General features: G+C 52.7%; 1 protein-coding gene across 1 annotated transcript in view; it reads left to right on the plus strand.

The window, feature by feature from the left end:
• The window catches only part of rbm39a (RNA binding motif protein 39a), a 62,019-nt gene that overhangs the window by 41,289 nt on the left and 6,204 nt on the right, over positions 1-14,526 (plus strand). Inside the window, 2 exon segments of the mRNA XM_038803711.1 lie at positions 747-779; positions 3,640-3,721. Coding sequence (XP_038659639.1) covers positions 747-779; positions 3,640-3,721 — 115 coding nt within the window.

Genomic DNA, 14,526 nt, shown 5'->3' on the forward strand with positions numbered 1-14,526 from the left:
GTGGATGACCATTTTTAGGAAAAGGGGCATAGAATACTGTAAATTATTTACTCTAGCTTTCATTTTTGCCATTAGATGTCGTTTTCATCTTTGACTAGTATAATCATTTTTCACAGTGAAGTGAGCGTTGATGTTTGTATGTAACTGCCTGGCTGGGTGCAGCAATTTTTCATATCAAGTCTGAGCAGCAGTCAAATTTCAGTAAATGATCAAAAATACATTGCTTGTCATAACGGGCGGCACAGTGGTTAGCACTGCTGCCTTGCAGCGTCAGGGACCCAGCGTCACCTTGGGTGACTGTATTAAGTTTGCACTTTCTCCCCATGTCTACATTGGGTTTCCTCCCACAGTCCAAAGATGTGCAGATTAGGTCGATTAGCCGTTCTAAATTGCCCCATGGTATCCGGAAATGTGCAGGTTAGATGGGATTACGGGGAAAGGGCAGGGGAATGGGCCTAGGTAGGGTGCTCTTTCAGAGGGTCGGTGCAGACTCGATGAGCCAAATGGCCTCCTGCACTGTTGGAATTCTATAATTCTTTGAACAAGCCCATTAAACTTGTTTTCTGTGAGTCTTGCCTCAGTAGTTTACTGCAGTGATTTTCCTTTATGCAGTAGTTTATTGTAGATTGACCTTTGCAATGCTCAGCTCTAAATTACACGGCTTGTTGTACAAACATTTGCATATTAGTTACCATTATTTATTGAAAAGTAACTTTCATATTTTGCCCCATCTGTTTTATACTTAGATTTGCAAGCAAGAATTATCCAACAGACTGAAGGTAAGAGTTTGCAGCAGTTATCTTTCTAAAGTTATCTCTTGTCGTTAACAATCAGCAGAAGAATTGGAATTTAGATTTGTGGAGCTGTATTTGGTTCCTCAATGCATTCCAACAAGTACTAAACTGAAGAATTGGATACTCTAAATTTATTAAAAAAAGAAAAGTGGAATCCTAGATTTATATACCAGAATTGTTGCAATTGTGCGGTGAAAATTGTAGGACTGCACCTATACAACATTGAAGCATTGGCCTATAACTTCCTGGCTCCCCCGGCATCAGATTTGGGGGGTACCCCAAAGAGGCATTGGGGAATCCTTATCAGAAGTTCCCAGGTAATTGTTGCACATAAGCACTACATTTCTCTGGACAATTGCGTTGTGCTGGGAACCATTTGTTAAATTTGGATGATTCTGCCAGTGTTATTAAATACCCAGACCGATCCCTACAAGGCACTTATCCCCTCTACCCACCTCTGGCCTTCCCAACCATCCAAATCCCATTAAACTTTTTTAAATATAAATTTGGAGTTTCCAATTCTTTATTTGAAATTTAGCATGGCCAATCCACTACCCTGCACATTTTATTTTTTGAGTTGAGGGACTGAGACTCACACAGACACGGAGAGTGTGCAAACGCCACGTGGACAGTGACCAGGGGCCAGGATCAAATCCGGATCCTCAGCGCCGTGATGCGGCAGTACTAACCACTGCACCACAGAGCCCAGGCCCTTTGAAACTAGTGCAGAGTCGTAGAATTTTACAGAACAGAGGTCCATAGCCTTGTATGCTATGGCATTTCAAGTGCCCATCTATGTGCTTCTTAAATGTGGCGGGGGTCCCCGTCTCTGCCACTTTCAGGCAGTGGGTACCAGATTCCCACCATCCTCTGGGTGACGGTTTTTCCTCAAATCCCCTCTAAATCCTTGTCCCTTAACTTAAATCTATTCCCCCGGTATTGACCCCCTATTACTCAGGGGAAAGGTTCCTTCCTATTTATTCTATCTGTCCTTTATAATTTTGTACACCTCAATGAAGTCCCCCCTCCGACTTCTTTGCCCTGTTAATCTGCTTAATTATTTTCCAATTAAGGGGCAATTTAGCATTGCCAATCCACCTACCCTGCACATCTTTGGGGTGTGGTGTTTGAGATCCATGCAGATCCATGTGGGGAGAATGTGCAAACTCCAGACGAACAGTGACCCAGGGCCGGGATCGAACCCGGGTGCTCGGCGCTGTGAGGCAGCAGTGCTAACCACTGTGCCACTGTGTTGCACATACAGCTCCAACATATCCTCTCTGTTGTAATATTCTATGCCTTGTTTAATAAAGGCAAGTATTCCATCTGTTTTGTGAGCCGTACGGAAGCCAGTGCAGCAAAAAAAGGCGCATTTGGCGATGTTGGACTCCAATCGGTCCGGGGTTTGGGGGGGCGGGGGCGGCACTATTTCTGTAGACTCCAAGCAGCTCCACCCATCGGAGATTTCAACAAAGTTTTCACGAGCAGTTAAGTGCAGATTAAAGTGTTGTAATTCCAGCGAGACGCTGCTTTCTGATGCCAGTTGGAAGTTGTGGCCCACAGAAAGTAGGCGTAGGCCATTTGGCCCAATGGAGTTTTTTATATATATTATAGAAGCATACATAGAAAAGAGAAGCAGGAGGAGGTCATTTAGCCCTCTGAGCCAGCTCCACCATTCATTATGATCATGGCTGATCATCAAGTTCACTAACGCTCCCCATATCCCTTTGGCCCCAAGAGCTATGTCTAATTCCTTCTTGAAATTACACTTTTTTGGATTCAACTACTTCATGTGGTAGTGAATTCCACAAATTCACCACTCTGGGTGAAGAAATTTCTCCTCACCTCAATCCTAAAAGGTTTACACCTTATCCGTGCACCATGATCACTTGTTCTCGACTCCCCTGCTATCAGGAATATTCTTTCTGAATTTACCCAGATTAATCCTGTTAGAATTTTGAACGTTTTTATGAGATCTTCTAAACTCCAATGAATATAATACTTTAAAAAAAAAAAAATCCGTACCCAATTCATTTTCTTTTCAAAAGGGGCAATTTAACGTGGCCAATCCACCTACTCTGCACATCTTTGGGTTGTGGGGGTGAAACCCACGCCAACACGGGGAGAATGTGCAAACTCCACACTGACAGTGACCGAGGGCTGTGATTGAACCCGGGTCTTCAGCACTCTGATGCAGCACTGCGCCATTGTGCCACCCTGATGAATATAATCCTAATCAATTTAGTCTCTCATATGATAGTCCCGCCATCCCAGGATTCAGCCTGGTAAACCTTCGCTGCACTCCCTCCACAGCAAGAACATCCTACCTCAGATAAAGACACCAAAACTGCACACAGCACTCCAGATGTGACTTCACCAATGCCCTATACAATTGCAGTAAAATTCTTTGTTGGTAGCTTTTGTTTAAAATCTGGGAGATTTCAAAAGTATAATTCGACTTGAGCTGGCACTTGTAGCAAAATTATGCTGTGCACTTGAGAATGTACGCAAGATGTACGGTTAGGATACCAGTGACATTTGTTTATAGCACTTTTAACATTTGCGAAATTGAGAAAAATGTCAGGCTGCAATGTAAGTGAAGTTGAGAGGCACTATATGTTCAGCAAAAACAAAAAAAAAAAAACAATTGCTGCAGTAACAATATGGATTCAACCCATAGGCTTTTCAAAGAAGCTAAGGACAGGGTTTAAAAAAAATAATGCAAGTACCTCCAGCCACAAGACAGTTTTCAGAGAACGTTTAACCATTTGAAATGCGCATGTTTGTGAATGCATAGTGTCTTTTAGTCTTGAACAAGATTTTAAGTCTATTTTTATTATTTCAGCACTGAATCCCCCTGTGACTGTAAATACCCCACCAATAGCGACACAGTGTTTCCAGCTCTCCAACATGTTTAACCCGCAGTCGTAAGTATTTTCAAATTTGTTGCTGTTGGTTGCTTTCCTGAATTACATTATAAAATATAAGACCAAAATATATTTTTTCCAGTTGAAACCATTGCGAATTCACAACCTGTTTCACCAGTAGCCTGTGCATGTGTTTTCTGCAATTCGTTTACAGTTTGATCATTCGATCACTTTTCCGTGATGAATAATTTGAATTTCTAAAATATTTTCTATTGAAGCATTTGCAAAATTTTTATAACAATAACAAACAAAACAATAATAACAAACATCAACATGGTAAACTAGACATTTCCCACCCAGCCCCTTTTGTACATCCCGTAACCATATTGCACCTACGCGCCTCCCCCCTTCAGAATGTTGCTTCTGCTGACATTTTAATTTTCCCCGAGAAAGTCAACGAACGACTGCCACCTCCGAGAGAACCCCAGCATTGACCCCCCCCCCCCCCCCCCCTCAAGGCAAACTTTATTTTTTCCAGCTTGAGAAACCCAGCCATGTCATTGACCCAAATCTCTATGCTCGGGGGTTTCGAGTCCCTCCACATTAAAAGGATCCGTCTCCGGGCTACCAGGAAGGCAAAGGCCAGAACGTCGGCCTCTTTCATTACCTGAACTCCTGGATCTTCCGACACTCCAAAGATGACCATATCTGGACTCAGCACCACCTGCGTACCTAGCACCTTGGACATTGCCTTGGCAAACCCCTGCCAGAATCCTCCAAGCTTTGAGTATGCCCATGGTTTGCTGCGCTTCCCGCACACCGTGCACATCTATCTTCTACCCTGAAAAACTTACTCATCCTCGCCGCCATGTGTGCCTGGTGTACCACCTTAAACTGTATTAGACTGAGCCTAGCACATGATGAGGAGGAATTAATCCTGCTTAGGGCGTCCGCCCACCGATCCTCCTCTAACTCCCCACCTAGCTCATCCTCCCACTTGCCCTTCAGTTCCTCCACCGGGGTCTCCTCCGCCTCCAACAACTCCTGATAGATATCCGACACTTTCCCCTCCCCCGCCTAAGTACTGGACACTACTCTGTCCTGTATCCCCCCGTGGCGGGAAAGCCAACACCTGTTTCCTCAAGGTCCCGGGCGTATAAATATCTGAAACCATTCTCCGGCGGCAGCTTGAACTTGTCCTCCAGCGCCTTCAGACTGGGAAGGCTAAAATAGATCTCCCATCCGTCTAATCCCTGCTCTCTGCCAACTTCGGAACCCGCCATCTATCCTGCCCGGCACGAACCTGTGTTTATTGCAAATCGGGGTCCAGACTGATGCACCCTCCACCTTCTTATACCTCCTCCGTTGCCCCCAGATCCTCAATGCCGCTACCACCACCGGGCTAGTGGAGTAACGGCCGGTGAGAACGGCAGAGGTGCCGTTACCAGTGTTCCCATACTGGTGCCTTTGCATGACGACGCCTCCATCCTTAGCGATGAAGATGGGGAGGCACTGGAAGACGCACAAAAATCTGGGGGGGGGGGGCCGTCATTTTCACGGTCTGTACCCTCCCCGCCAACGTTAACGGGAGCATATCCCATTTTTTAAAGTCCCCCTTCATTTGCTCCAGCCAGGTTAGGTTGAGCCTGTGTAATGCCTCACATTTCCAAGCCACCTGTATTCCCCCGAATCAGCCCCTGCCACTTCCTTGATGCTCTCAGTGCCATGGCCAGTTGCTCTATAGCCAGAGCGAACAGCAGCGGGGAGAGGGGGCACCCCTGCTTCATCCCTCGATGTAGCCTAAAGTACCCCGACCTCAGCCGGTTCGTGCACCTGGAAGAGCAATTGCGCCCAGCTGATTAAGCCCTCCCCAAACCCAAACCTGTCCAGCGTCTCCCAAAGATACTCCCACTCCACCCAAACAAAAGTCTTCTCTGCGTCCATCGCAACCTCCGCCTCCTCTCCTTCTGAGGGCATCATAATTACATTCAAAAGCCTCCGAACATTAGCATTGAGCTGGCTACCTTAACAAATCTTGTTTGGTCCTCCCCTATCACCCCCGGGACACAGTCTTCTATCCTAGTGGCCAGAATCCTAGCCAGCAGCTTGGCATCTACATTCAAAAGCGAGATCGGCCTATATGACCCACATTGCTCCGGGTTCTTCTCTCGTTTAAGAATGAGCGAAATCGAGGCCTGCGACATCGTTGGGAGGAGGATTCCCCTCTCTTTAACCTCATTAAAGGTCCTCGTCAGCAGTGGGCACAAAACCACCGAGACTATTCTTTATAGAATTCTACTGGGTAACAGAATGGCCCCGGAGCCTTGCCCGATTGCATGCCCTCTAGTCTTTTAACAATTTCCTCTGCTTCAATTGGGGCCCCCAGCCCCTCGACCAGGTCCTCCTCCACCCTAGGAAACCTCAACTGATCAAGGAACTGCCTCATCCCTTCTACACCAGGCGGGGTTCTGACTCATATAATTTGCTATAAAATTCTTTAAAAATGTCGTTCACCCCTCCTGGGTCCAAGACCATGTTGCCCTCTCTCTTCCTAAGCTGGTGCGCCAACATCCTGCTCGCCTTTTCCCCATATTCGTAGACCGCCCCCCTTGCCCTCCTCAACTGCTCCACCGCCCTCCCTGTGGTCAACAGCTCAAACTCTCCGTGTAGTTTCCGACGCTCCCTCAGGAGCCCCGCGTCCAGGGCCTCTGCATATCTCCTATCCACTCAAAGTATCTCTCCCTCTCTGCTTGTTCCACCTTTTCTCGATGGGACCGAATCAAAATTAGTTCCCCTCTTACAATTGCTTTCAGAGCCTCCCAAACCACCGTTGCTGATACCTCACCCGTATCGTTTGTATCCAGGTAATTCTTTTTTTTTTTAAATAATTTTTATTGAAATTTTTACAAAATATAAACATCTTAGCTCTATTAACATACAACCGTGGTAACACCCCATGAACAATACCCCCCCAGCTTCAATAGCAACTTCAAACAAAAAGAAAAAACAACAACAAAGAAAAAAAAACAAGAGGGAGATAGCACCCTCCACAAACCCATGTGCACAGTTCTCCCTCCCCCCAATCCTCCCCCCCCCCCCCCCCCCCCCCCCCCGGCCTGCTGCTGCTGTCGGCCTATTTCCCTACTGTTCCGCCAGGAAGTCCAGAAACGGCTGCCACCGCCTGAAAAACCCTTGTACTGATCCCCTCAGGGCAAATTTCACCCTCTCCAATTTAATGAACCCTGCCATATCCGAGATCCAGGCCTCCACGCTTGGGGGCCTCGCATCCTTCCACTGGAGCAAGATCCTCCGCCGGGCTACTAGGGATGCAAAGGCCAGGACCCCGGCCTCTATCGCCTCCTGCACTCCCGGCTCCACTGCCACCCCAAAAATTGCGATTCCCCAGCCTGGCTCGACCCTGGATCCCACCACCCTCGACACCGTCTTTGCTACCCCCTTCCAAAACTCCCCTAACGCTGGGCACGCCCAAAACATATGGGCGTGGTTCTCTGGGCTCCCCGAGACCCTAGCACACCTGACCTCGCCCCCGAAGAACCTACTCATCCTTGTCCCTGTCTATGCAGCACCTTGAACTGTATGAGGCTAAGCCTCGCACAGGAAGAGGAGGAATTCACTCTCTCCAGGGCATCCGCCCATGTCCCCTCCTCAATCTCCTCACCCAGCTCCTCTTCCCATTTACCCTTCAGTTCTTCCACCGAGGCCTCGTCTACCTCCTGCATCACCCGGTATATGTCCGAGATCCTCCCTCCTCCGACCCACACCCCCGAGAGCACCCTATCCCGCACCCCCCGTGGGGGCAGCAAGGGGAACCCCTCCACCTGCTGCCTGGCAAACGCCCTCACCTGGATGTACCTAAACATGCTCCCCGGGGGGAGCCCAAACTTCCCCTCTAACTCCCCCAAGCTCGCGAACCTCCCCTCCACAAACAGGTCCCTCAACCTCCTAACCCCTGCCCTGTGCCAGCCCCGGAATCCGCCATCAATGCTCCCTGGGACGAACCGATGGTTCCCCCGTATCGGGGCCTCCATCGAGCCCCCCATTTCTCCTCTGTGCCGTCTCCGTTGCCCCCAAATTTTGAGGGTAGCCCCCACCACCGGGCTCATGGTATACCTCGTTGGAGGGAGCGGCAACGGCGCCGTTACCAGCTCCTCCAGGCTCGTGCCCACACATGACGCCGCCTCTATCCTCTTCCATGCTGCTCCTTCCTCGTCCATTACCCACTTACGCACCATCGCTGCGTTGGCTGCCCAGTAGTACCCACAGAGGTTGGGCAACGCCAGCCCCCCCCCCTATCCCTGCCTCGTTCCAGGAACACTCTTCGAACCCTTGGAGTCCCATGCGCCCACACAAATCCCGTAATACTGCTGTTGACCCTCCTGAAAAAGGCCTTTGGGATAAAGATGGGGAGGCACTGGAACAAGAACAAAAACCTCGGGAGCACCGTCGTCTTGATGGACTGCACCCTCCCCGCCAGTGACAGCGGTAACATATCCCACCTCTTAAACTCCTCCTCCATCTGCTCCACCAACCTTGTGAGGTTGAGCTTGTGCAGGGCCCCCCAACTCCCAGCCACCTGGACCCCTAGGTACCTGAAGCTCTTCCCTGCCTGCTTCAGTGGGAGCCTACCAACCCCCTCCTCTTGATCCCCCGGGTGCACCACAAACACCTCGCTCTTGCCCAGGTTCAACTTCTACCCCGAGAAACCCCCGAATTCCCCAAGGATCCTCATCACCTCCGGCATCCCCCCCACCGGGTCCGCCACATACAGCAGCAGGTCGTCCGCGTACAGTGACACTTGATGCTCCCCCAGTTCCCTGACTCCCTCAATGCCATGGCCAGGGGCTCAATTGCCAACGCGAAGAGCAAGGGGGACAGGGGGCACCCCTGTCTCGTCCCCCGATGCAGCCGAAAGTACTCCGACCTCCACCTATTCGTGGCTACACTTGCCATCGGGGCCTCGTAGAGCAGCCTCACCCACCGAATAAACCCCACCCCAAACCCGAACCGCTCCAACACCTCCCACAAGTACTCTCACTCCACCCTATCGAAGGCCTTCTCCGCGTCCAACGCCACCACTATCTCCGCCTCCCCTTCCACCGCCGGCATCATAATGACATTGAGGAGTCTTCGCACATTTGTGTTCAGCTGCCTTCCCTTCACAAACCCCGTCTGGTCCTCATGTATGACCCCCGGCACACGATCCTCTATTCTAGTGGCCAGGATCTTTGCCAGCAGCTTAGCGACGGCGTTCAGCAACAAAATCTGCCTATATGATCCACACTGCAGAGGGTCCTTGTCCCGCTTCAGGATCAAGGAAATCAGCGCCCGCGACATAGTTGGTGGCACAGCCCCCCCCCCCCCCCCCCATGCCTCGTTAAAGGTCCGGACCAACAGGGGGCCCAACAGGTCCAAATACTTTTTATAGAATTCCGCCGGAAATCCGTCCGGCCCCGGCGCCTTCCCCGACTGCATGCTCCCTATCTCTTTGACAACCTCCTCCAACTCGATCGGCGCCCCTAGTCCCTCCACCTGCTCCTCTTCCACCCTCGGGAAACGCAACCTGTCCAGGAAGCGGTCCAGGAAGCGCCCCATTCCACCCTCCTCCACCGGGGGCTCAGACCGGTACAGTTCGCCATAAAAGTCCCTGACGACCCCATTGCCCCCTCCGCACCACCTTCCCAGCTCTATCCATCACTCCCCCAATCTCCCTGGCCGCGTCTCGCTTCCGGAGCTGGTGCGCCAGCATCCTGCTCGCCTTCTCCCCGTGTTCATACACCGCCCCCTGTGCTTTCCTCCACTGGGCTTCCGCCTTTCTAGTCGTCAGTAGGTCAAATCTGGCCTGAAGGCTACGCCTCTCCCCCAGCAATCCCTCCTCTGGGGCCTCCGCATACCTCCTATCCACCTGCACCATCTCCCCTATCAGTCTTTCCCTTTCCCTCTGCTCCCCCCTCTCCCTATGGGTTCGGATGGAGATCAATTCCCCCCTCATCACCGCCTTCAATGCCTCCCAGACCGTCCCCACCCGAACCTCCCCGTTATCATTGGCCTCGAGGTATCTCTCAATACACCCCCGGACCCTCCCGGCCACCTCCTCCTCTGCCAGCAGCCCCACCTCCATGCGCCAGAGTGGACGTTGGTCCCTCTCTTCCCCCAGCCCGAGGTCCATCCAGTGCGGGGCATGATGCGAAATGGCAATGGCGGAGTATTCCACTTCCTCCACCCTCGACACCAGCCCCCTGCTCAGGACAAAAAAGTCAATCCTCGAGTAGGCCTTATGTACATGGGAGAAAAACGAGTATTCCCTGGCCCTTGGCCTCCAAGGGTCCACCCCCCCCCCCCCCCCCCCCCCCCAATCTGGTCTATAAATCCCCTCAGCACCTTAGCCGCCGCCGACCTCCTACCCGTCCGGGACTTGGATCGATCCAATGGGGGATCCAGCACAGTGTTAAAGTCTCCCCCCATGATCAGGCCCCCCACCTCCAGGTCCGGAATGCGGCCCAGCATACGCCGCATGAACCCCGCGTCGTCCCAATTTGGGGCATAAACATTTGCCAACACTACCCGCTCCCCCTGCAGCTTGCCACTCACCATCACGTACCTCCCGCCACTGTCAGCCACCACCATCAACGCCTGAAACGACACCTTCCTCCCCACCAGGATCGCCACCCCCTTCCTCTTCTCGTCCAGCCCTGAGTGGAATACCTGGCCCACCCACCCCTTTCTCAGCCGGACCTGGTCCACCACTCTCAGGTGTGTCTCCTGGAGCATGGCCACATCCGCCTTCAGGTGCGCAACTACTTGGGCCCTCTTGACCGGCCCATTCAGCCCCCTCACAGGTTATCAGCCGGATCCGAGGGCTCCCTGCCCCCTTCCCCTGCCGGTTAGCCATACCCCCTCCCTTGCCCACCCCCGGCCAGCGTCCCACGCTCTGCCAGTTTCCCACGGCGGCACCTCTCTCTCTCTCTCTCTCTCCCCCCTCTCTCTCTCCCCCCCCCCCCCCCCCTTCCAGCACCCCCTGCGTCCTCCAGCTCCTTCCTGACCGTTTCAGCAGCAACCCGGTAACCCCCCCCCCCCCCCCCCCCCCCCCAAGGCTAGGACCCCTCCTAGCCGCGCCCGCCCCCCCCCCCCCTCTACAGCACTCACGTGAGCCAGCTATCTTCTGCTGACCCCGGCGGCTCCCGCCCTACTTTCGGCTCCTCCCAACGTGGGACTGCCCCTCCTCCATAGTGCCCATCAACCAGTCCACCCTCCCTCGCTCCTGCGCGGGAGAAGACCACCCCGCCCTCTCCCAGCACAGGGACCCCGCAGAAAGCCCGCGCTTTCGCCCTGCCCTGCCCCGCCCCGCCTCCTCCAGGGCCACTCCCATTGTCAGTCCCCCCCACCAGCTCCCCAAACACCCCGTTTACCCCTCAGTCCAAACCCGTCCACCCAACTCCTGCTAGAAAACCCATAAAGAAAACACCCGTACGGCATCACCCCACCCACCCTACGGCCACCCCACCTCATACCCTAAACCCCGCAAATACACATACAGTATAAATAAATACAGTATTCTACAGCATCCCCCCTCCGGGGGACCCTCAGTTTGTGTCCAGTTTCTCGGCTTGCACGAAGGCCCACGCCTCCTCCGGGGAATCAAAATAGTGGTGCCGATCCTTGTAGGTGACCCACAGACGCGCCGGCTGCAGCATTCCAAATTTCGCCTTCCGACTGTGGAGCACCGCCTTCGTCCGGTTAAACCCGGCCCTCCGCCTCGCCACCTCCGCACTCCAGTCCTGGAAGATCCGCACCTCCGTGTTCTCCCATTTGCTGCTCCGCTCCTTCTTGGCCCTCCGGAGCACACACTCACGATCCACGAACCGGTGGAACCTCACCAACACCGCCCGCGGCGGCTAGTTCGGCTTGGGCCTCCTCCAACTCCAGGGGCCCCTGGAAGGACCCAGCCCCCATCAGCGTGTTCAGCATCATCACCACATAGGCCGCTAGGTCCGACCCCTCCAGCCCCTCCGTGAGGCCCAGGATCCGTAAATTCTTCCTCCTCGACCGGTTGTCCAACTCCTCGAACCGCTCCTGCCATTTTTTATGGAGTGCCTCGTGCACCTCCACCTTCCCCACCACGACCTCGTCCTCCCTCCCGGCGGCCTGCTGCTGCAGCTCCCGAATCGCAGCCCCCTGGGCCGTCTGTGTCTCCATCAGTTCCCTGTTGGTTACCTTGATGGACTCCAGCAGCTCCACTTTCATCTCCTGGAAGCAGCGCAGCAGAGTCGTCTCGACCCACTTCTTCAACTCTTCAAAACTTTCGCCGGCCGCCATTTTGTCCTTCGGGTCCCGATTTTTCCCGGGTGTTTTCTCCTTCGATTCTCTCCCTGCCCCGCTCCTGGACTCCACCATGGGACCTCTGGGGCGACTCCTGGCCTCTTCCCACGTCGGGATTCGCCTCACAAGCTCCGTTGGGGGCCTTTAAAAAAGCCCCAAAGTCCGTTTTTTCTGGGAGCCTCCGAATGTGCGGCTCAGCTGATCATTGCCGCTACCGGAAGCGTATCCAGGTAATTCTTAATGGACTTAATTCACCCGCCCGCAGAACGCTTCGTCCGCTAACAACCCCACATCCAGCCTCCACAGCGGGTGCTGCCCTCTCTCCTCACTCAACCGCAAATCCACCCAAAGCGGGGCATGATCAGAGACTGCAATCACCGAATATTCTGTCCCCGCAACCGTCGGAATTAGCGCCCTGCTTAGAACAAAAAAAATCAATGCGGGAGTAAACTTTATGGACATGAGAAAAAAACGAAAACTCCTTTGCCCTCGGCCGTTCAAATCTCCCTGGGTCTACCCCTCTCCCATCTGCTCCATAAAATGCCTCAACTCCTTCACCGCGGCAGGCCTCCTTCCAGTCCTGGATTTTGACCAGTCCAGATCGGGATCAATGACCGTGTTAAAGTTTCCCCCCATGATCAAGCCATAACATTCTAGGTCTGGGATCTTGCCTAACACCTGTCTCATAAATCCCACATCGTCCCAGTTCGGAGCATATACGTTTACAAGCACCACCTGTACACCCTCCAGCTTCCCACTCACCATAGTATATCTACCCCGTTATCGGGTACAATTCTTCCAGCCTCAAACGAGCCCAGAGTGAAACACCTGACGAACCCACCCCTTTCTCAATCTCGTCTGATCAATAATCTTTAGATGTGTCTTCTGAAGCATTGCTACGTCTGCCTTCAGGCCCTTTAAATGCGTGGGAACGCGAGCCGTTTTGACCGGCCATTCATACCCCTCACATTCCAGCTAATCAGCCTGGGCTGGGAGACTAGCGATAACCTTATTTTGGCCATCCCAGAGCCCCTGGCTTCTCCACAAGCAGCAACCGTCCCCGACTTCCCTTTTGTTCCCCGATAAAAGTGCCTCCCCTGCCAGCGAAGCAACCCCCCACCACACCCCACAACAGCACCCGAAACCTGATCCCCCAGGTCAAGCACCATCTTAGCACATGTTCACCCCCCACCTCGCTTCCGAGAGTCAGCTGAACCATGCTGTCCCCGACAGCCCCCACCCCTGGTGCCAAACAATCTGGCTCCCTATTGTTCGAACCCCTCTCCCGACATGCATAAACCATTTAACAGCATCGCAGTCCCCAGTAAGTAAACAACCTCAAGTAAAAGAAATTAACATAAACCAATGAAGAAACAATCACTTGGAACCAAACCCAACCTCCCACAGAATAGCACCAACTTCAGGGCTCCCCTCCCCACTTTGCAAAAACAAAGCATCCTCAGACCATCACCCCAGCCCAATACTTAACCCAGAACTCCATACAGTCTTATTTGAACCGATACAAGAATTACAAAAATTTACAAACTGGTGCCACATAACTCCTTTAAGACGTAATTGTCCTTTAAGACGCTTCCAATTTCTTTTCTTTGATAAATGACCATACATCGTCCGGTGCCTCAAAGTAAAAGTGCCGGTCTTCGTGTGTAACCCGCAACCGTGCTGGATACAGCATCCCGAATTTCACCCCCTTTTTGAAGAGAGGATCGCCTTCACCCGGTTAAACTCAGCACGTCTGTTGGCCAGCTCTGCTCCTTCTTGGCCCAAGACGAGTTCTTTGTCCGAAAAACGGTGGAAACGCAATACCATGGCCCTCGGTGGGTTATTTGCCTTAGGCTTCCTTGCGAGGGCACGATGCGCTCTGTCCACTTCAGGGGCCGGGGAAACGCCGCGGGCCCCATCAGTGTCTCCAGCATGCTTGCCACATATGCTCCTGCATTCGGCTCCTCAATTCCTTCAGGGAGGCCAACAATCTTTAAGTTCTGCCTCCTAGACCTGTTCTCCAGGTCCTCCAACTTCTCCGGCATCCTCTTGTGGCACTCATCCAACACCACCTTATGCTCCAGCACGGTTATATAGTCCTCCTGGCCAGATAACTTCAGCTCAATTTCTTGTATCGCTTTCTCTTGGGTCGCCTGATTCAATACCACTTGATCGATCGCAGCCTTGATTGGGTCTAGGGTTTCCTTTTTCAGCTCAGCGAAACAGTTCTTAAAGAACTTCATCTGCTGCTCCTTAGACCACTGAGCCACCGCTCCCTGGTCCTGACCCTCCGCCATGCTGCGCCGTGATACCAGCTCGGACTGCTTCACTCTATCCGAGCTGAGTCTTTTCACAAGGCCACTTCTAATCCAATTAGCCATACATTGGAGGGGGAATCCTTCTTAATATCGTCCACTACAACAATCTATCCTCTAAAGTCCGAGAAAAGTCCGGGGGGGAGAGGGGAGAAAAGGTCCGAAAGTCGGTTTCAAGCGGGAGCTATCAAATGTGCGACCTACTCCTCCATG

The sequence above is a fragment of the Scyliorhinus canicula genome, chromosome 7 (assembly GCF_902713615.1).
Source record: "Scyliorhinus canicula chromosome 7, sScyCan1.1, whole genome shotgun sequence".
NCBI lineage: Eukaryota > Metazoa > Chordata > Chondrichthyes > Carcharhiniformes > Scyliorhinidae > Scyliorhinus > Scyliorhinus canicula.